The sequence below is a fragment of the Telopea speciosissima genome, chromosome 1 (assembly GCF_018873765.1).
Source record: "Telopea speciosissima isolate NSW1024214 ecotype Mountain lineage chromosome 1, Tspe_v1, whole genome shotgun sequence".
In the NCBI taxonomy this organism is placed as follows: Eukaryota; Viridiplantae; Streptophyta; class Magnoliopsida; order Proteales; family Proteaceae; genus Telopea; species Telopea speciosissima.
This window is the reverse complement of record NC_057916.1, coordinates 12,961,915-12,984,109: the sequence shown is the minus strand read 5'-3', so window position 1 is coordinate 12,984,109 and position 22,195 is coordinate 12,961,915. Positions and strand designations below refer to the sequence as shown.

Sequence of the window (22,195 nt, the reverse complement as noted above, 5' to 3'; positions counted from 1 at the left end):
GACTATACCAGAATATTAACTAGACGCTAGGCTGAGTAAACAGCCCATACACTCTTAAAAAAACACAATATGTCCAGGTACCCGCTATGTCAAAATTTTAGAACGAGTTTCAGATAAGTAGCTCACTGCAGGATAGGTGAGTAGCCTGTGAAGTCATGAACCAGAACCTAGGCATTTTAACTACCATTCTACAGATTCATCAGGAAGATTTGTCAGTGATGCAGCACCAAGTGCTCACAGCCGATAGACCAGTTCCATCAAGGAAGAAGGGCAGGTGGATCTCCTGTGACTCTTTACGCTGTGACGGCTGGGAGGTTTTTCTCTGAAGGTGGTTCTATCCTTCAACCCTGTTCAAGCTGCTGCCAGTGGATTTCTGCTGCAACTTGTTCACCAATTTCTTCTTCTAATCCTCTAATTCCCCCCCCCCAATCGATCCCCTTTATTTTTGTTTGAATTCCATTAAACCTAATTCCCTTAAACCCTAGATCTTGCTGCCCAGCCATATTTGACCATCAGAATTATGTCAATTTTAAACCACAGCCGCCATACTACAGCCCTTCCACTCGATCCAACTTGCAGCTCCATTCTCCCACTCCAACCCTAATTTACCTTGTCTCTGTAAAACCCCCCCAAAAAATGCTAAATTCCATAATTAATACTTCCAGCCAATAAAAACCCCCCATATTTGGATCGAACCTCCCCCTACCTACCTGGAAAATTCGATCCCAACCCTAGCCCTAAAATCCCATTAAAAACCCTAGTTTTAGCTTAAGTTCTAAAACCCAAAACTCGAAACCCTAACCCAAAAATTCTGAAATTTCAAACCTTATCTAAACCTAACCAAACCTAGTTTATTAAACTCCCTAAAACCTGCCCATTATTATCATATAAGAGTTACCCCATTCCCCAAGCCATAACCCTAGAATTGCCCTACTTTACATCAAATCTGCCCCATCGAATTAGCCGTTCAGCAGGTCTTGGATATTTGGCTCCTAGTGGATCGATCCTCCATCTAGGACTACATTAGTCAGGTTCCACAATGATCTCTTTATTAGAGATGCATAATAAAGGCTCAACAACTGCAGCATGTCATAGCAGCAATTACTTAAAGGAACACCAATAACCAAGACCAGCAAGAAGGTATTCTTACCTGCCAAAATTCCGGAAACCACATCAAAAGTAAAATTATTTGAGACATCCAGTGGCTCATGGCAGGAAGGAGATGGCCAAAGATCAGGATATCCAGCACCCCTGCATAAAAACATCAGATCAGAAATGTAATGCTGAGTATGAGAACGCAATTGTGAACTGGAGGACTACCTTGTAGCTTAATCAAATGCAAGAAAATCAACATTTTAAAGGAAAGGTAGAGCAACTTATCAGTAAATTAGAGACATCCAAATGCTGTACAGTTTTCTCTTAAGGTAATAAAGACACTACTAAGTAAAAATCTAAGAAAAAAATCTGAACAATTTGCCAGGCTCTAGAAAGCGGCATATTCAGAGTTTGAACATTTGACCATCTGGTCCAATGGATGGAGCAATGACATTCTTATTCCATGATTATGCAACTGTTACCCTGTCCTAACTTGACTTGTAGACTCTTTCTTAGTATAATGGTGCTAATGGTGTTTCAGATATTAAACCGATGAGAACAGATACTGCTCTGATTCATTATTTTCATTCTGATCCAGAAGCAATACCAAAGTGTTTCAAAGAAGGGAAGGGTTACCTTGACGTAGGTCTGACTCCGGCCTAGATTAATCTAATTTAAATGGAGTCCCTATCGCTCTGCCCCCAGTTTTGACTTCTAAATTCTATAAAAAAGAAAAACACAAAAAGAAGGAAGATAAATGCCTCAATAAGTGCAATGAGGAAACCAATAGATTCAACCAATTGATATAGCCTAAGTAAAACAATTGTCTCAACACTCCAAGTTGCACACATGGAACATCATCTCGGTCGAAACCAACCGAGATATCCGAGATATCTCGGCTTCATGGAAAACCGAGAAGAAACCATGGGGTAATTAAAAAAGTAACATGTTTCGACTAGTTTCGGTCAAAACTGGTCGAAACCAATTGAACCGACCCAAACCTTTAACTTAAAATCACCTATCTCGGTCGAAACTTGTGATATTTTGCAAGTTTCGACCGAGAGCTCCTAGTTTCGACAGAAAACTCAAGGTTTTGACAAAAGAGGTGGGAAACATGGGGGATTTCTACATTTTTGGCCTCCACAGCTTGATTTCTTCGCATATTGGCTGCATTTGGTGCATCTACAAGTTGATTCTACACATTTGTGAACCTATCTTCTCAAAGGTAATAGTAATTTTTCCCAAAACTTAAAATTTTTGTACAATAGTGTTGAATACATGGTAGCATATGTTGAATATAATATATGTTAATGGACTATGAGAACAATTGGTCCCATAACATGTCATGGGATACATATGTGGTGCATTCAGAAGAACGGCTTCGCAATCTTCAGTGGTACACAGCTCGTGGATTAAACCCACCAAGAAACTCAGCATGGAATTGAGAAAGGAGCAGCTTAATGTTTTATATGGATAATATGTATTATTCAAGGTTCTTTTACTTTAAATTTATGTGAACCAAGTATTTATAATACCAGTTTAGTGTCTTTATCAGCGTGTACATTAGTAAACTTGGGTCAATAACCACAAGTACTATTTTGAATGATATTTTGGTGAAAATAATTCATGGATTGTGTTTAAAATGTCAAATAGGCCTATGCAAAAAATCAGACCTAAAAAAGCATTTTTGGGAAACCAAGGTTTCGAGATGGCTGGGAAAAAGTACCAGGTTTCGACCAAATCTCAGTTTCAGCAAGGTCGAAACCCGAGTTCTTGATCCTTGGTTGCACATACCAAGCCTGTTCAAAATGGAATAGAAACAAAACCTACTGACACTTTAGGCCAAGATGTCAGTAAGATGGTCTCTAGTAAGATGCTATACAAACAAGCCCGTAATTGAGCTTCTAAATAATGAAGCAACTATAAATTTCAATGTGCATAGCAGCATTGATGTCAGTCTTGTTATTGCAATACAAATCATTAGATTCAAGGTTCGAGATTTCGGTTTTAAGTTCAACCATGATCGAAATTGAAATATTTCGGGTTTGGCAATTTCAGTGGTCAAATGGCCATATTTTAGCCTGAAACTTCAGACTAAACCCTAATTAAAATTTTCTGAACATATTGGAACTTTAGTTTGCAAAAAAAACATCCAAAATGGTAGTTTTGTTTTGTACCCTAGGTTAGTAGTGTACGTTGTACCCTGTTGTATACTTTCTCAACTATAAGCCTATTCTACACAAATTTAGTATTAAAAAAAAGGCGTACCCAGTGGGTGAGGCTCCCGCCACTAGGGGTCTGGAGAGGGTAATAATGTACGCAGCCTTACCCCCGTTTAGCAAAGAGACTGAGTTTAATATCAGAACATTTGGCTTGTCACTAGAAGACAGATGCCCACTTTATTTATAGATTGGAATAACAACAAAAAAAGGTACCTTGGATGGAGATGACTCAACTCCACCTTAGCACACACAAGATACATCGAACCTGGACACCCATTAACACTCCCCCTCAAGTTGGAGCATACATGTCTCACTTGAGAGAAGGGAAGGAGAGAATGAATTGGCTTGTCAATGAGACAGAGGCCATGCCTTTATTTATAACTTGAAAATAATACAAATATGGAATGATTGACTCAATCCTTATCTTGCACATTTAACATGTGCACAATGAACCTAGACGCTAAAATGAATCTAGTTACATTACAAACTCTAACAGGAGAACCAAAGGAGAACCGAACTGGTTTGCACTTCAACACTCCCCCTCAAGTTGGTGCATAGATATCCCGCATGCCCAACTTGGAAACAATAGGATGGAAAGATTTCACTGTTAAGCCTTTAGTGAAAATATCAGCCAATTGGTTCTTTGTAGTAACAAACGGAATGCATTTCAGACCTTCTATTTTCTCTTTAATGAAGTGCCGGTCAAGTTCAATGTATTTAGTCCTATCGTATTGGACTGGATTGTGGGCTATGCTGATTGCAGCCTTGTTATCGCAGTATAAACACATAGGACCTTCATGAGTCACCCCCAGATCAGTAAGTAGTAACTTGGGCCAGATGAATTCACAGATACCTTGTGCCATTGCTTTATATTCAGCCTCTGTACTTGATCTAGATACAACCGATTGCTTCTTACTGCGCCATGTGACCAAATTCTCTCTAAGGAAAGTACAATATCATGATGTCGAGTGACGGTCATCTATGGAACCTGTCCAATCGGCATCAGTAAAGGACTCTAACTTGAGATTACCATTGTTGGAGAATAAGATACCTTTTCCTGGGGCAGACTTTAAGGCTACGTTTGGTAACGGTCCGAACGCCATTCTTTGCCGTTCTTCCATTCTTTGAGAACAAAAAAACATGAAAATCTGTTTGGGTTCCCGGTTCGTTTTTTTGGTCTTTCAGAACGAACCGGAGGGAATCTTTGCCAAAAGAACGAGAACAAATGAAAAGCACGAAAATTGGACTGAGGCACGGGAAAAACCTGACAGAGACCTGAAGACTCAAGCAAACACTCGAGCAGCGTGAAGCTGCAGGAGAGGAGACACCCTGAAGATCAACGAAGCAGTCAGCCATTGTAATTTCATCTGAGTCTTTGCTCTCTCTTGCTCTGTCTGTCTCTCTCTCGCTTACTCTCTCTCTCTCTCCTTCTCTCACTCTCTCTTTCTCTCGCTCTCTGTTTTTTGCGAGATGTAAGCAGCGTTTCGGGAAGTTGATCTGACCTATTTGCTCTTCTCCCATTTTGTCTCAGAAATTGGTAAGAATCACCCTATTGTAAGCCCTGTGGTGTTAGATTGAAGAAATCAGAAACGTAAAGGTATGGATTTTAGAGTTCTCGATGAAATTTTTTAGGGCTTTTGAAATCTTTAACTTTGTTTCACTGTAAAATGTGTAGTAGTCCATAAGTAATTTGTTACGTCTCTCTCAACCTATCAATTGTAGATCGATTCAAGTCATTCGGAAAGGGTATTACAGTTGCATTGGAGAAGGAAACTGTTGAAGAATAACAGGAGAGAAGTCATTGAAACCCTTCGACAGATTCAAGTCATTCGGATACTCTCTTGCTTCTACTGCACTGGCTGCTGCTCAGGCAATTGTTGCTGCACAAGTGCTTCAAGCTCAGGCACAGAGGCAACAGCGAGAGATTCATCTGGTTTGACTTCTTCCTTAGCTTTGCATATTTATTTAAATAATTTGTAAGCCTTTATATTTCTTTTTGGGGTGCTATTTTCTTCATTCACTTTTTAAGTAATAACCACCTTTGACTGATTGTCTATCTTGGTAGTACTATTTACTTTGATACTCCAATGTCAAAGAAACCAGTAGAAATGACTCAGCTTTTTTTTTGATAAAAGTAGAAATGAATCTGCTGGTTCCATGGATTTAAGTCTTTCTTTCTCTCTCTTCAGTTTGTTTATATACTCACCTACACATGAAATGGTCAAATAATAAGATGCATCATGTCCCATCAGTTCATTTACATCTAGGTTCATGACAAGTTTGCAAGAAGTCCTTGCTGTTTCTTCTTGAATATATGTTTGACAAAGCAAGCGGATGAAGTATATCCTATGTGTAAGAATGTAGACTTGCTTGAATATTAATGAAACAATTTTTGGAGGTAGACTTGTTTATGAAATCCTATTTCTATAAGCAGGATACTGTGTCAACTGTTTATTTTTTAAGTTCAGTTCAAAATTTTAGTTTAGATACCAAATTTTGAACTCTCACTTCTGTCCTAAACTTAGATTTCCTAATTCAATCCAAGGGTAGGGCATCGGAGCTCTGCATTAGCAGGGCAATAAATGAGGAGTGAAAGTTTGATTATTTTATTCGTTTAAGTTGGATAACCAGAAAAATTGGTTCTTATTTAATTTCTAATGAGATATAATCAGTTTAAGTCATAATTTTACCAGGGATGGGTCAATGTATTAGCAGGAGGGCCAAGTGTTAAAGACATGCAAGAAAGGTTTTTTCCTCATCCAATGAAAGAATTTTGAGTTGTATCTCATTTAATGTGTTAGTGTGGATGTACTCAATTAATGGGCAGTGGGTGAATTCCTTTCCAACCCATGCTGCAGTACATGGTTCTAATTATCTAGTACCTGGACCATCAAATACCCAATCAAGCCCTTAAAATCTTCTGTATTTTGTTACTGAAATGTTTGGTGGAAGTGGATGGTTAGGGTTCTTTATTGAAAGTGGGGGCAGAGATTTCATTAGTTATTACCAAATTGATGGGTCTTTAGCTGAAATTGGCAGAGCACTTGGAACATGAGCATGTTCCAAGGGGATGGTAGTTCGAATCCACCAAGGCCCTTTTTATTCAACTGTTCATAGCATAGTCAGTTATGACACTAATCCACACAAGAACCCAATTTTAAAGGAATCTTTGAAATTTGACATATTTTTATAATTACTTTGGTTATGTTAATGAGATATTTTAATTTTATGCTAAGGTTGGTAAGAGAAAAAGATTTTACAAGTATTTTTTGGTATATTTTAGAAGGAAATGGCATTATGGTAATTAATATCAAATTTGGAAGAACAGGTTTTACCAAACGCCATTTTCGTTCGGAACACGTTCTTGTGACCGTTACCAAACGGTCATTTTCGGTCACAGAACGTCGTTCCAAACCAGAAACGCCAAAGAACGTTTCTAGTCAAGAACAGGTGTTCTTTGTTCAGAACGTTTCTAGTCAAGAACAGGTGTTCTTTGTTCAGACTGTTACTAAACGTAGCCTACGTATCTCAGGATTTTGTATACAGCCTCAAGCTGAGCTGTCCTCGGATCATGCAAGAACCGGCTTACAACTCCCATTGCATAGGCTACATCTGGATGAGTATGTGAAAGGTATATTAGTCTCCCCACAAAAGGTTGATACCTCTCCTTGTCTACAGGATCTCCCTCATTGCTCAATTGGTGATTAACCTCAATAGGTAAGTCAGCAGGCTTGCACCCTAGCATCTCGGTCTCCTCCAAAAGATCTAGAACATACTTCCTTTGAGAAATGAAGATGCCCTTGCTAAATCGGGCTACTTCACTTCCCAGGAACTATCTGAGAGGTCCTAGATCTTTGGTTTCAAACTCAGTCGCCACATGGGTCTTCAATACCTAGATTCCAGAGTTATCATTGCCAATTATGACCATATCATCAACATAGACTATGAGGGCAGTAACTTTCCCTTCCTTATGTTTGATAAATAGGGTATGATCAGCTTGACTATGTTTGTTCCCAAATGTTTGTATTGTTTTCTAGAACATGCGGAACCATGCCCGAGGAGATTGCTTGAGGCCATAAAGGAATTTTTTCAATCAACATACTTTCCCAATTGTGGCTAGTGAATCAAAGCCAGGAGGAACTTCCATATATACTTCCCCTTCAAGATCTCCATTGAGGAAAGCATTCTTCACATCAAGCCATTGAAGATTCCAACCAAGATTAGTTGCATAGGATAGTAAGGCTCAGACGGAATTCATCTTTGCAACAGGGGCAAAGGTGTCTTGGTAAGTTGGTAGTCAATGCCATAAGTCTGGGTAATGTAGTCCTAGATAGATGTTAAGTCTACTAGGAGCCAAGTAAAACAAGAACTGTTAAGCTACTAGTTTGAAGTAGGGATGTAAATGGATAACCGAAATCCGAATCCGAATCCGCATCCGTATTCGTTTAGGGGCATCCGTATTCGTTTAGAGATATCCGGAAAATAATCCGAATACTCCGATTAAAATCCGTCCGAAAAAAAATCCGAATACTTAATAATAAAAAATTAAGTAAATAATGATTTTGAGGGTTTTTGAAGATTAAACAAGTTCTAGAATATGAGAAAAAGAGATTCATGATCTAAGAGATGTGGATTGAGAGTGAATTGTATCTGTTAGGGGGAGGAAGGTCTGGGTTACACAAGACAGAGATGTAAATGGATGGTCGAAAATCCGAATCCGATCCGCATCCGAATCCGTTTAGAGGTATCCGTATTCGACCAAGGAATATCCGGCTCCGATCACATCCGATCCGAATCCGATCCGTTTACATCCCTAGTTTGAAGGGGCAGATTTGAGGAAATTTGTTAAAACTTAGGTAAGGCTTAGGATATTGGGATTGAATCTTATAGGGTAAAGCAGGGCAGGTTTAGGAGAGGCTATTAAACCAGGTTTGGAGAGATTTGGATGAGAATGTAAAAGTCCGAAAAATTATGGTTTCGGGTTTGGGTTTGGGGACGAAGAAGGTGGTGAGTTTAGGGTTTATAATCGAGGGTTTGGTCCAAGGTTTGGATCAAGTTTCCCAAATAGAGAGAGGGAGGTTCAATCTTAATATGTAGGGTTTTTAAGGGTAGGTTAGGTCTGGACAGGTTCTAGGTTATTTTAGGGTTCAATGGATATGAGGGGGATGCTGAGTTTTGAGGTAGGAAATGGGGCAGAACTTAGGATCGAGTGGAAGGGTTGATAAGAAGCAGATAAGATCCAAACATGAGGGGATTTTAATAAAGGAATGAAACTAGAAAAGGAATTTCAGGAATGATAAACACTTATAGGATGGGCAGAAGTGGCAAGACAGCAGTTGGACATGAAGAAGAGAACTTCCCGATCTGAACAGATGTAGGGAGTCGATTGGAGTTCCACCAATCCCTCACCTTGAGTTCCACAAGACACACTCACAAGGGAGCTGAGCAGCAGCAACAATGGCAGCAAGCTGAAACAGTTTTTTTTTTTTTTAGCAAAATGAATAGTGGGGAGCCTCCCACGATTTACTTAGCTATATTAAGGCCAAAAAGCCCAAACCCTAATACAAGATCCTCTAAGGGCCAATAGGTATACAAGATCCTCCAAGGACCAATAGAAATAGGCTTACTCCTAGCCAATAGGAGTGAATCACTTAAATTGAACCAAAGGTTGAACCTGGTTCTTTTGGTTGAACCTGGTTCAAATTAAGTTTTACAAAATAAACTAAGCATAGAATAAAACTAAGGCAAACTAAGGCTCCTCAATTTAATCGGCCCTAAGCTTAGGGCTGTCTCTTCTTCTTACGGATACTTGGACCTGCATCACTGGGTAAAGCCCTTGGCTACTAGTCTTGCCTTGTATCTTTCAACAGTTCCATCTGCTTTCTGCTTGATGGTGAATACCCACTTGCACCCTACTGTTTTCTTTCCTTTCGAACTAACAAGAAGTTCCAGGTATTATTCCTGCATTTCTTCCACCATGGAATTCTTCCATTTTTTATCTGTGACAGCTTCTTTCCAACCCTGTGGAATAGACACAGAAGAAAGGGAGGAAACAAATGCACAGAAGGAGGGAGACAAAGACTCATATGACACAAAATTGGAAATAGGATGCAAGGTACATGATCTGACACCTTTCCTACTGGCAATGGGAAGGTCAACATCAGGAGGAGGAGGGAAAGTATTATCTGGAGAGGAAGTATTACCTGGAGAGGGACTATTACTTTGTGGTGGATCTAGCTCAAGTGGCGCAGGTGGAGATGGTAAAATCGGGGCAGGCTGCTTCTCTTTCTTCCGAGTGTAAGTAATGACGTCCTTATTATTTGGAGTAGGTCTCTCCCTCTGAAGACGAACAGCATCAGTCACAAGAGGGGTAGTAGAAAGAATCTTTTCCTCCAGTTGATGCTCCCCCTGAAGAGATGACTGATAATAGGGTTCGGTCTCATGAAAAGTGACATCCATACTAACGAAAAGTCTCCGAGTGGGAGGATGATAGCACCGGTAACCCTTTTGGAGGAAGAGTACCCTAAGAATATGCATTGAATTGCCTGAGGATCCAACTTGGAACGAGAAGGGGAAGAGTCTAAGGTGAGGATTAATCACATTTCATAGGATTATAAGTGATGGGTTTAGTAATAAATAATGTTTTTCCTAGACTTCGATACTCAGCAAATTCAGAGGGATGAGGTTTCAATTTAAAGGCTATGCTTCATGACTACAATAGGAAGCTTCTCTGTTTTATGGGAACATTTTTGCCTATTCCCTTCTTGCCTACTTTATGCCAGAGCTGTGTGTCTACAGCCTGCCCATCTTAAGAAGATAAATACACCATTATTGATGTAGATCTCATAACTGGCTGAAAATATCATAGAAAAAAAGAGGACCGAACGGGTCCAGCAGCAACTGGCCCATCGAACCAGGTTCTAATGGGCCAGGATTGGACCAGCTCGAGCCAGCCCAGCAGAGCTTCTAGAAGACCCAAGAAAGTGCTGCACGATTTTAATGAAGCTGGCATTTGACCAGTAAAACTCCTAGCTGCCTAGTTTCTAATTTGGTTGTGCTTGCATGTTTAGAAGGCTGGATTTCTATTTCCAATTAGTTTCTATTTTCAACTAGTTACTAATTTCAATAGAGGCTATTTTCCATAATTGCTATGTTTTACTTTCTATATTTGTAAGCTGGCCTGAGTCATTAAATAGGCAGCAATTGTAAGGAAGAAGGACATGAATCAATTAATCAAATTTTGAGGCAATGATTGCACTCGACCTTGGGAGGATATTCCTTATTCAACAGCTGAGATAGCTGTGGGTGGGAGACCCAGGGCTGAGAAAGCCCAACCCCTCACCCACCTCTATCTCGAGCTCTCTTTCTCTCGTGTTTATGCTCTGTTGCTGTTATTTGAAGACTATTATTCCCTCAAGTTAACTGCTGCCAATCCCCTACCTTTGTGTAAGAAGATATCCTTCTGTGTTGCTGAAGATCAGACATTAAAGCTTCTATTTCATACTACTTGAGCCCTGCTGCAACCTGGGATTTCTCTGAAGAACTCGAACTTCTTTTGGTGCTTATTCTTAGCCCTGCTCACTACAGGATTTCAGGGTTTTGTTCTACCCCTAAAGAGGACTGCTCGATCCCTATTTTGTCCCCTTCTACTGTGAGTACCTAAAGCTCTGTTCCTGTTCAAGCATAATTCTCAGATTTGATCTGTTTACCTGAGTTCATTGGAGTTTGAAGCCTATTTTGGGACTGTTACCCCCCAGTGGACAGTCTTACATTAATTATGTTACTTCCAAAAAGATATACTGAAGTATTTTTATACTCGTGTATTAGCTACATATTTATTTTTCAAAACCCTAAAATAAAGGCCTTGCAAAAATTTAATACATGTTTCATTGATGGATTTCTCATGAAGGGATAACAAAATCTTGGGAAGAAATTACCAAGTAGCATTGAACATGGTAATGAGAGTCAGACAGAAAGTTCATGCCTACCATGATTCTCCATGACCAGGGACATCTATCTCTGCCATAACATTGATCCCTGAACAAAAAAGAGAAAAAGAAAATGAAGGAAAACAATGGACCGGGAAGATTCATTGAAGAACCAAAAGATAACAATGATAACATTAAGGCACCAGTTGTGTGGCAGCCTGGCAGGGGGTAGAGATTGCACCTCGCATTTTTGCAAACCTGCATGGTATGGCATACATCAAAGGTACATGCAGCAGAAAGCATTGTATTAGCATGATAACCGACTAAAAAGACATCAAGGAGAAAACTGAAGAAAGAGTTCTAATAAATATTAGGAGGGATTCCCACATTACAGCTAACAATATAAAAGAAATATATAGCTCTGTGTCATGGTCAACAAGCAATACAGTTGTAGTTAAGTGTAACACAAAAGAAAGATTGTAGCAACCTTAGAGAGGAGAAAACTCAACACAACTCAACTCAACTCACTACACCTTATCCCCTACTACTTTGGGAATTGACGCAGGATTATCCTTACTATATTATTCTTCCAAGTTAATGGGGGCCAAAAAAGAGTTAAAGAACTTCTCCAACCACAAGCAGAACTAAGGTATATAAGTCCAATTGCTTAGAGACTGTGAGTCTAGGTTGCATTTTGAAAGGGTGGCCAAGTCACAGTCTAAACCTCACATTTCTCACACAGACATAGTAATGCAAAAGTCGACCATGAATCAGGGAAACCAGTGGGAGATCGATTGCAGCCAGGATCAGCATAATAAGGATGAACAAATTGAATAACTGAAACTTTTATTGCTTTTTATAGGAAGGGGTAGGCTATCTCAGCCTTGGGTCTCTCACTCACTGCTATCTCAGCTGCTGAACACAAGTCTTCGCAGACCAAACACTTGCAAGCAAGCAATAGAAATTCCAATAATCAAGTCTAAATTCAAGTACAACTGATGCGGCCTATTTATAGCCTGGCCTAAGCTTCACAAAATAGAAAGTCTCAAAAATAGAAACTAAATCTAACTAAAAGGAAAAAAAGGATTGAAATAGAAACTTAAGAAAATAGAGATTTCTAAAAAGAAGCTAAGTTCATTTTCTAAATCTGAAATTAGAAACTAGAACTAACTTGCTAAAACTGAATTTAGAAACTATCTAATCTCCTATTTCAACCAAACTGGAAACTAAAAATATAAACAGGTAAACAAACATAGCTAAACAAAAATAGTAACAAAGTTGTCCATATGTGCCCCCAAGTTACGGTTCATGTGAACAGTAACTTCTTTTTTTAATCTCTCATTCACATTCTGTTTTGATAGTCCATTCAAGGACTGGTATCTGTTTGTGGTTGCAGCAACCTATGCTGCCTATATGCTATCTAAAGCCCTAGTTAATGATGATATGAAGATAAACTAGGGCTTTCTACTATCTACCTTGCTGATTCATGAAGTTTCCTGCCTACCTCCATCAAGTTTTATGAAGATAACTGCTGCAGAATCCTATTCTGGAAATTTTTCTGAGGATAGTTGATCTTCAAATTACTTTTCATCCTCCCATCTGATCATCTTCTAATTTTGAGGACTACTACACACTGCTGGAAGGACCACTCGATCCCTATAATGGGCTACCTCAAGCACCTTATCTTCTGCAATATGTTTTCTCCTCAGTGCAGGACGATACTCTGTTTTTTGAGAGCAACTCAGAATATCGGTTTCTGAGTTACTGGTGGATCTGTCCAGCAGATCATTCCTATTATTTAGGGCATCATTGCCCTATACCAGAAGAGCACTCGATCCTGATTTGAGGTCTATCTGACCTCCTGATTTCTAGGGATTGAAAATCACCCTAAAATCTGGGTTCTTGGCTACTTTTTTATTTTTTAATTTTTTTTTTTTTTGTGAATAAATATATTACCAAACCCCAGGAGGGGGCAAGGGAGGAAAAAGGGGGGGGGACATACAAGGAGGAGAGGGAAGAGAGAAGGGGGGGAGATACAAAAGCGCAAGCCTCAAGCCATCCTACGAGGGAGGAGGGGGCTGCAAAAGAGAGCTATCTTAGGCCCAGGAGGCAACAATATGCCTGTTTCTAGGGGTATCAGAGAAGGACCTATGATGGATGGAGCTGAGTTTGGAGGATACATTGAAGGAGATGGCTTTCCAAATCAAGTCGAAGGACCGAGAGTTGGATGTCCATCTCCTAAGATTCCTCTCCATCCAAATGTGGTAAATAGCGGAGCCAAACACAAGCATCCCAATAGTGTCGCAGAGAGAGCAGCCTTGGAAGGTCATGTAAATCCAGAGCCATTCTCTATCCAAGGGCAAAGGTCTCCTGCAGCGGAGCCAAATGGACATGAGGGCTTTTTTCCAGATGGTAGATGTGAATGGGCAGGCAAAGAAAAGGTGAGCAGTGTCCTCAGAACCATTCCAACAGAAGATGCAAGAGGGGGGGATATTAATGTTACAGTGGAGAAGGAAGGGTTGGGTTGGGAGACAAAGGTTAAGGGTTCTCCAGACTGTGAAGCTATGGCGAGGGATGAGGCCTTTGAACCAGACAAATTTGAGCCAAACAACAGGTGGATTGTGGTGGCGAACTAAGTTCCAAGCCGATCTAAAGCTGAATAGGCCGTTGGAGGAGGGGAGCCAAATAACCTTATCGGTAGAAGCTGGGGGGGAGGGGTGGAGTGGGGAGAGGGACGGCCAGATCTAGGAGAGGATAGGGATGTGGGGGGATGGAGGGGACCAGGAGCCAAGGGAAATGATGTGGGGAAGGGGGCCTGATTTGGGGATGCCAGAGGAGTAGATCGATCTGGCACCAAGGGCATTGTAGAGAATCCCAAGAGGGTGCCAGGGGTCAAGCCAAAGGGAAGTGGTTGATCCATCAGCAATAGTAGTGGAGGTGGCTGTGAGAGCAAGGGGGCAGAGGAGAAGAATCTTGCGCCAGATCCAAGAAGAGTCGGAGCTGATGGGGACAGTCCAGATGGAGTCCTTTTTGAGAAGATGGGAGTAGACCCAGTTGACCCAGATAGAGTCATGTCTAGAGGAGATTTTTCAGATGAGCTTCAGAATACCCGTGGTGTTGGAATCACGGATAAGGCAAATGCCGAGGCCTCCTTCAGATTTGGGAAGGCAGCTGGATTTCTAGCTAATTGGGTGAAGGAATTTGGAGACTTCTTTCCCTTTCCAAAGGAAGGCACAAAAAAGGTTTTCCATGGCTTTGATGGTTGCTTTAGGGATACCGTAAATGCCACACCAATAGATGTAAGAAGATTGGAGAACCAATGATGCACAAAAGTCTTTCCTCCCGCCAAAATAGGAGGAAAGAATAAAAAAATAGAAAATAACACAAAGAGAAACCACCACCACTAAATCAGAGGCCTAAGAGGAAAACAAAGGACAGAGACTGCCCAACCAACCAGACATCTGGGACTATCCGAGACAATGTATCCAACTGAGCGGGGCAAGCAAAAGGCTAGTCAAAAGGATCCCATTCCTTCGAAGCCCAATCCACTACTTCTACTTCAACAAAAGAAAAAGCCAGTCCAGTCACTTGTGCCCACTTCTACTGACTCAGACGACTGAGGCGGGTGAGAAGTAGACGGACCTAAGATGGCCTTTTTTCCAATGTGTCTCTTGGAAGGAAAGGGAGGAAACACCCAAATGCCACAACGGTTATTTCTAGCAATGGGCGGACTCACCCAATCCACACGTTCCCATCGACGATGGCATCCTGTGAGGCTAACATGGAAAAGCCAGATTTTTGGTTGTGAATTCTCTCGCTTGGCTTACACACTGGTCTGGTCCAGCCCATGGAGCCATCAGAACCTTTGTGGTATCTTTCAGTAGCAGTTTCAGCAATGGTTGTGTCTTGGCTACTTGTTTGGGCTATTTCTCGAGTTCTCTATTATTTTTGCATCTGACTTTTTTATCAGATTATTTATTGCTGCTGCTGAATTTTGGCGAAATCTGATTTGTCCATATCTGGTTGCTGATTTGATTGTTCCCTTCTTCAGCTACGGTTTTGAATGCTATCATTGATCCCTATATTACTTGTGTGCATGATGGCTGATCAGAAACAACCCATCAATTATGTTCATATTCAGATTACAAATATTAAACTCAATGGAGTTTCTAACTACATGTTATGGGCCCAAGCTGTTCAGGTATACATTCATGCCAAAGGGAAGATGAAATATCTTACTGATGACCCTCCATCTATTGACTCTAAGAACCAGCCACTATTACTGCATATAAGGAGTGGATGCGTGAATTTCCACATTCAAAATATGGTTGTGGAACAGACGAACAGTATAGATCCAGCTAATGCAGCCATCATGTTCCACACCACTGCCAAGGGTGTTCGGGATGATTTGCGAAAGAACTTCTCTCATGAGAAGAATATATTCCGGATTTATGAGCTATATGAGAAGATGTTCAACTTTAAATAGGGGGGCAAGTCATTGAATGGATATTACTGAAGAACTCCAGATTCATCAACCTCTTAATACTAATCTGGAACAGTTGAAGCTTCAAAAGGCTGAATTCCATGTTGCAAAGTTTCTGGCCAGTCTACATGTTGACTACCAATCTGTTAAAAGCCAACTTCTTTCTGGGCAAAAGGTGTTTTCACTCAATGAGATATTCTCTCGTCTTCAACGTATGGTTACTCCATCCATAGTTGACCCCTCTCCTCCTCTTAAGGAAAGTTAGGCTTTTGTTGTTGGTCGAGGATCCATCTTTTCTAGAAGGGGTCATGGACCAACTGGTCATGGTACAGGTGGATTGCAAACTGACAGGTCTTCTTAACAATGTACCTTTTACGGCAAGCCCAATCATATAGCTGACACATGTTTAGCTAAACATGGTCAACCAGACTGGGCCAATGAGTTAGCCAATTCAGCCATGACTGATAGTTCTACTGAGAGAGTGACTTTTGGTAACACAACACTTGCATCTGCATCTGGGGTTTCTTCCACTGTTTCTGTTCCTCGAGATGATTATAATTAGATACTTAAGTGCCTCCAACAGCTTGAGTCCTCAGCTTCCACTTCGACAGGCACTTTAGGACATACAGGCAAGGTTTAATATTTCGCGATATCTCGGTATCTCGGGCCTACCGAGATGTCCGAGATACCCGAAATATCACGAAATATGACAGAAATATTGCATTTTTTCTGCAATATTTCGGGGGTCCATCTCGAAGGGTATTTGGCCATATCTAGGCTTGAAACTTCATGGGCAGCCTTATTTAAGCTTAATAAACACATTTAAACCATAAAATTTGCAAAAATATGAATTCAAATTGGTGTTTTGGGCTTGCACCCTTGATTGACATACGGCCGCCGACCCTAATGTATAAATAGTTAAATACACAGAGTCATAGATTAGGCAATTAATATTTAATAATAGTATTTAACTTCATCACATATCAAGTTAAAGCCAATACACATTGATGAGTACCATAATTCTCCTAAACTCCATAATATTCAATAACTCAAAACTCAATAGCTCAAATGCTTAAAGCCTTAAAGGTAATACACTAAGTGTCAAAGTCACAAGACTCGCAAGTCACAACTCACAAGTTCATAGATCAATGAAATCACAACTTAAGTTACAAATTACAAGTGCTAAACTACTAATAGTAGTTCTTTGTGCCTCCCTGGATCAATCCCACTCATGCCTCGCCGAGTCGACGTCCATTGCTCTCTGTTTGAAGGACATATGTGGACCACGGTATAGAATCGGAGAAGAAACGAGTGTAGTCATCCACAAGTGTCACGTAAATGGAATCATCAACATACTGTAGGTAACCTATCCTAGGATATAAGCTAGGGTTACCAATCGATCCAGTCCGTGAAGAAGATGATCCACTGTGATATGATGTTGGCGCCGCAAGAAGAGCGATGCATTGGCGCATGTATGGTCTGGTGAGGTTGGTAGCTAGGTCTCGCTAGGATATGCAAAGATGTTATCTACAAAAGATAATCCAAGATGTCCTGGGATCGAATCGGTAGTCATAGTCCCCTACCCCACTAAATCGCCCATATGATGATGATCCATATCCATATCCACCGTAAGGTTGTGATGCACCATAATCCGATGCCAATGGAGTGATATATGCGTCAAAAGATGGGGCACGCCAATGTCTAGTCGGTCCTCCCTCCCTATCACCCATACTCAAACCATCAACAGAGCTAGATAGGTTATCAATGTCCATGTGATCAGGTTGCAACTGTGTTTGTTGACCCCTACGCTTCCTGTTGTATGTATGTAAGGGGCCTCTTGAGGGTAGGGGTGCCGGGGCACGTGCTTCGTGGTCCGTATCTTGTGTGGCATGATCAAACTGTGTCTCTCCAGTGAATCGGAGTGGCTCTATAGGTGCCGTATCCTGGGCCTCCTGGCCTACCACATAACGCTCTCGCATGCCGTCAAATTCTTCACCAGCATCACCACTACCAACATCACCACCACCAGCATTACCACTACCAGCATCACCATCACCACCACCAGCATCACCATCCTTACCATCATCATCATTTGAGGACTTAGACCAGTCTTCATCATCAGCAACATTGCCACCAGTGGGCTGGAATGGTATGGGTGAGGCTTCCCTTGCATGTATCTGACCCTCGTCAGCCATATACTCGTCCACATCAACACCAATCTCAGAAGCTATCATGAGGTCGAGCCTACCTCCCTCTTCATCCAACACTGGCTCACCTCTATCCCTCACCCAATCCACAATAGGGTCCTCATCGTCTGAGTCAACTTGAAAGATGTCAGCTAGATCAATGGTGCCCCTCTGTCCCTCATGTACCATGCGTATGTGTTACAGTTTCAGCCTCAAGTTGTAGTGCACATACACCATGTCAGATAAACGTTGAGACCCCAATCTGTTGCGCCTCTTGGAGTGGATAAGTGCAAAGGTACTCCAGTTTCTCTCACAACTAGATGCAGAACATGTTTGGGCAAGGACTTTAATTGCTATTCTTCTTAAGTTTTCAGCCGATTCCCCATACAACACCCACCATTCAGCTGCATTACAAGTTTACAACAAAATAGACATGTGTCAAATGTTGTTTCAACTTTCAAATTTCAATACATATGTAATTTAAAACTTAAAAGAATTACCAGCATCACCACGTGCTCTGCCTTGTATCGCAGCCTCAGTTCCAAAACTTCCCAATGCATCCCTAAATACCTTGATCTACACCCATGTGGAAAATTAGTAAGTACTTCTTCACTACTTATTTGAAAGCATCAATAAGTTGAGTTTCCAAATGAACTCACCTCAGTGTTGCAAATTGCTTGTAGTGCACCATCTGGCTCCAACTTCTTCACTACTTGTTTCACAGCATCAATAAGTTGAGTTTCCAACCCAAGCCTATTGTTATATTGATACTTAGGGTTCAAGTAGTATGCTGAAATATGACATATAGAATAGAGGTATTGTCAAATGCATAGGTAATTAGTAAATAATAATACTATGAATTAGTAAACATAAAACAAATTTACTCACCAGCCTTATGCAGTAGATGCATAAGTTTATTCTCCCAGCGAGCATTTATGATATCTAAGAAGTGTTTGCTACTGCGAGGAGCCACATTATAGACACTATCTTTCATCAAGTCTATTACAGCATATAAGACTGGCATGGTTGGGCCCTTCAGAGCGGAGTCAGCAACATGTAGAACTTTAACTACTGGCTCCAAAACTTTCACCACTTTGCTTAGTTTGGTCCAGAAGTCCTCAGATGACATCGTTGCTTGTGCTTCCCTCCCATTTGCAGTCTTGGAATCCTTCCATTCAAACCACTCCTCATAAGCAAACATGCTTCTCAGCCCGGCCTTATTTGTCTCAATGCTTTTGAGGGCAATGTAGTTGGTAGCAAATCTTGTGATGCCAGGCCTAACCAAGTCACCCCCACATTTTTCCCTCAATAGATTGAGTGCATAGGAGTGGTTGTATACAAAGTTGGTGACTTGTCTTGCACTTTCAACCACAGTCTTCACCAACTTTAACTTTCCCATATCTTTTAGCATTAAGTCAATGCAATGGGCTGCACAAGGAGTCCAGAAGAGCCGGTACTTACTATTGTTCATCATCTTCTCACCGGCCAACTTGAAGTTACTTCCATTGTCCGTTACAATCTGGACAACATTCTCAATACCCACATCTTTTTCCACTACTTCCTTTAACAATCTACAAATATATTTTGCATCCTTTATCTCTTTGGATGCATCTACAGATTTGAGGAACACTGTCCTCCCATCACAATAAACCATGAAATTGATGATGGACTTTCTTGTAGGCCCAGTCCATCCATCTGCCACTTCGATGGGCACAGTGGTTCTCACAATGGTCTTTCACGGTTCGTCACATCAAAGGCAAAGATAATGTCCTTGCTGATTTCCTCTCTAGGACCAAGAAGAATTTACCATTATCTTCTTCCATCCCTGCCCTTTGCATGCCCCTTATCCCTGGAGCTTCCTCATCTTCTTCAGCTCCACCACAACCTGACCCACCTGACCCACTCCTTGACCTCTTACCAGATCTCCCAGCATCCCTCTTCAGTAATATTTCCCTTCGTACCCTCAGGACCAATAGCATCTCAACCTACCAGTCCGTTCTTATCTCCATAGTCCATAATAGTGGTCTTCAGTTTGATTAGGTAGTCTGTCACCCAGATTTCCCTTTCCTTACTCCTTTCACCATCAACCTGCCCTCTTCGATAAAGAATGTGTCGTATTCTTCCGGCACCTTCTTCTGTTCACACAGATTGCTCTCACCTTCAACCGTCATACTCTCTATCACTATCTCGAGTACGCTCTCCACCATCTTCTCCAATCCTATTGGCACTATTTACTTTCGTCTCCAACGACCTCGATGTCTAGCCCGCTTTTCTCCGTCTCTTTGCTCCCATACCTCGTGGCTTCGTCATCTCTGCTCTTGATGACGACCCCTTCGTCACCTATATTTTCCATCGACCACCTGATTTTATCCATCATCACCTGGTCACACCTCCCATCCTGAACCACAATCTTATTGCCTATGATCCGACTTTCTCTCTCCATGGCACCAGTACCGAAGATCTCTTTGTTCATCGTGATGATTCCGAAACTCACAAAGAACGATGGTACACCTTCATGACCACCATGTGCTCCTACAACCATGTTGATCCTACAACCCTGCCAGCTTGCCTTCTCCGCAGCACCCGTACAGCTTGGGACGTCAACAATGAATTACAGCACCCAGTCATCCAGCGAATCATGAGTGAACACCTGGAGTTCGAAGTGGATAACGCATTGGACATGTTCATCCCTTACACCAGTGACACCGACTTCGACACAGACTAGTGCTTGTCTTGTCTTTTCCTGTTTTGTCCTGTAATTGTATTAGTCAACAGGTTGGGTAACTGTAGTTTGTCATAAAGTCTTAAAGTAACTATGGTTAGTCTTGTTAGTCTTAAAGTAACCGTAGTTTGTAATAAAGTCTTAAAGTAACTATGGTTAGTCTTGTTAGTCTTAAAGTAACCGTGGTTTGTAATAAAGTCTTCATTTAACCTTGGTTAGTAACCTTGGTTTAGTTTGTCTGTAGTAAGAAGATTTTCTATTTAAGCAGCTCGTCTACTCTGTTTGTAACCAAGTTCCGCAAATGAATGAATACTCTGAATATGGTAGTCACCCCATATGTCTCCAACATATTCCTCATCTCACTAATGTACTCATCAATCTCACTCTTTTGTTGAGGTAGATAAACATTCATTACCTCATATGGGGTGGGGCCCTTGAATCCTGGGCCAGCCTCTGCAATGATATCTATCATGGTATCATAATGGGGGCCTTGTGCAGTGTTTGCTGGGATGGTATGGTATAGCATCCACTTAGCTATTGATTCTTTAACCAATCCCTTCATCCCCTTCCATGCTCCTTTGATTCTGGGTTGACTGCTTCCTTTCTTCTTATGCAATTTAGGATCGATGTTGATGGTGGTACTGGATCTGGTAGAGGTGTTGGGGCTGCCCTCACACTTTGTGATCTTTTAAAAGGATTCAAAGTTCTAGGACCTCCAGAACTGCCAGCTCCTCCACTACCTCCTACTCTTTGTCTCTGCTGATCATCTTGAAAACTTACTCTACTCCTTGAAACAGTCCGCCTAAAATCCCTAGCCTCCTCTACTGTTTGTATGTCATCAGGTACTGCAATGTCATCATCATCAGAGGAGGAGGAGGAGGAGGAGGAGGAGGAGGAGTCATTGTATCGTCTTCCTCCTCCCATCGAACTCCTCACTGTATCCTCAAGTTGTTCTCTTATCCTTTGCTTGTCAACCTTCCTCTTCTTCTTTCCCCTCAAACGATCACCAATCTCCCTGGCTACTTCAGTAGGGACCATATGACAACCTACAACATCTTTAGATCCTCCAGTCAGATGTTGTTTAAGTCTACTGGACCCACCTCCCATAAATTGCATGTGACAATAGTTACATATAGATTTTCTCTTATCCCCATCAATGGGAGTACCATGTAACCATGCAATGTCACCCTATCTTTGGTGGCTGGTCTCTCTTGTTCCCTCTGTTCTCTTTGTTCCCTCCGCCCCCTTTGTCGACTACTTTCCCCCACCTTTTGCTTGCCCTTCGCACGTTGTCTATCACGATCCGCCATAATGATACTTATTTACTGCAATGTAAGTAACACAAATAATTAAAAAACTTAATGTAGTCATGTAGATGCACTTCAATTGACACTTTTAGATTACTAATACACTTGTATAGTTATTTAATATTTTTCCCCTAACCCTTATATTTTTCACATAATTAAAACCAATTTTTTATATATAATGTTAATATAAGTATTGACCTAACACAACAAAACCAAAAATTAGTAAACATAATATACATGTAATGCATTTCA

General features: G+C 41.1%; 1 protein-coding gene across 2 annotated transcripts in view; it reads right to left on the bottom strand.

Moving 5' to 3' along the window:
* LOC122672882 (beta-hexosaminidase 1) overlaps nucleotides 1-22,195 on the bottom strand; it is a 58,725-nt gene that overhangs the window by 16,431 nt on the left and 20,099 nt on the right. For both annotated transcript variants that reach the window (XM_043870399.1, XM_043870390.1), the window contains exons 7-9: nucleotides 11,487-11,503; nucleotides 11,306-11,354; nucleotides 1,151-1,251 (exon numbers count right to left, since the gene is read on the bottom strand). In XM_043870399.1, the coding sequence (XP_043726334.1) occupies nucleotides 1,151-1,251; nucleotides 11,306-11,354; nucleotides 11,487-11,503 (167 nt within the window). The remainder of the gene's footprint in view (nucleotides 1-1,150; nucleotides 1,252-11,305; nucleotides 11,355-11,486; nucleotides 11,504-22,195) is intronic.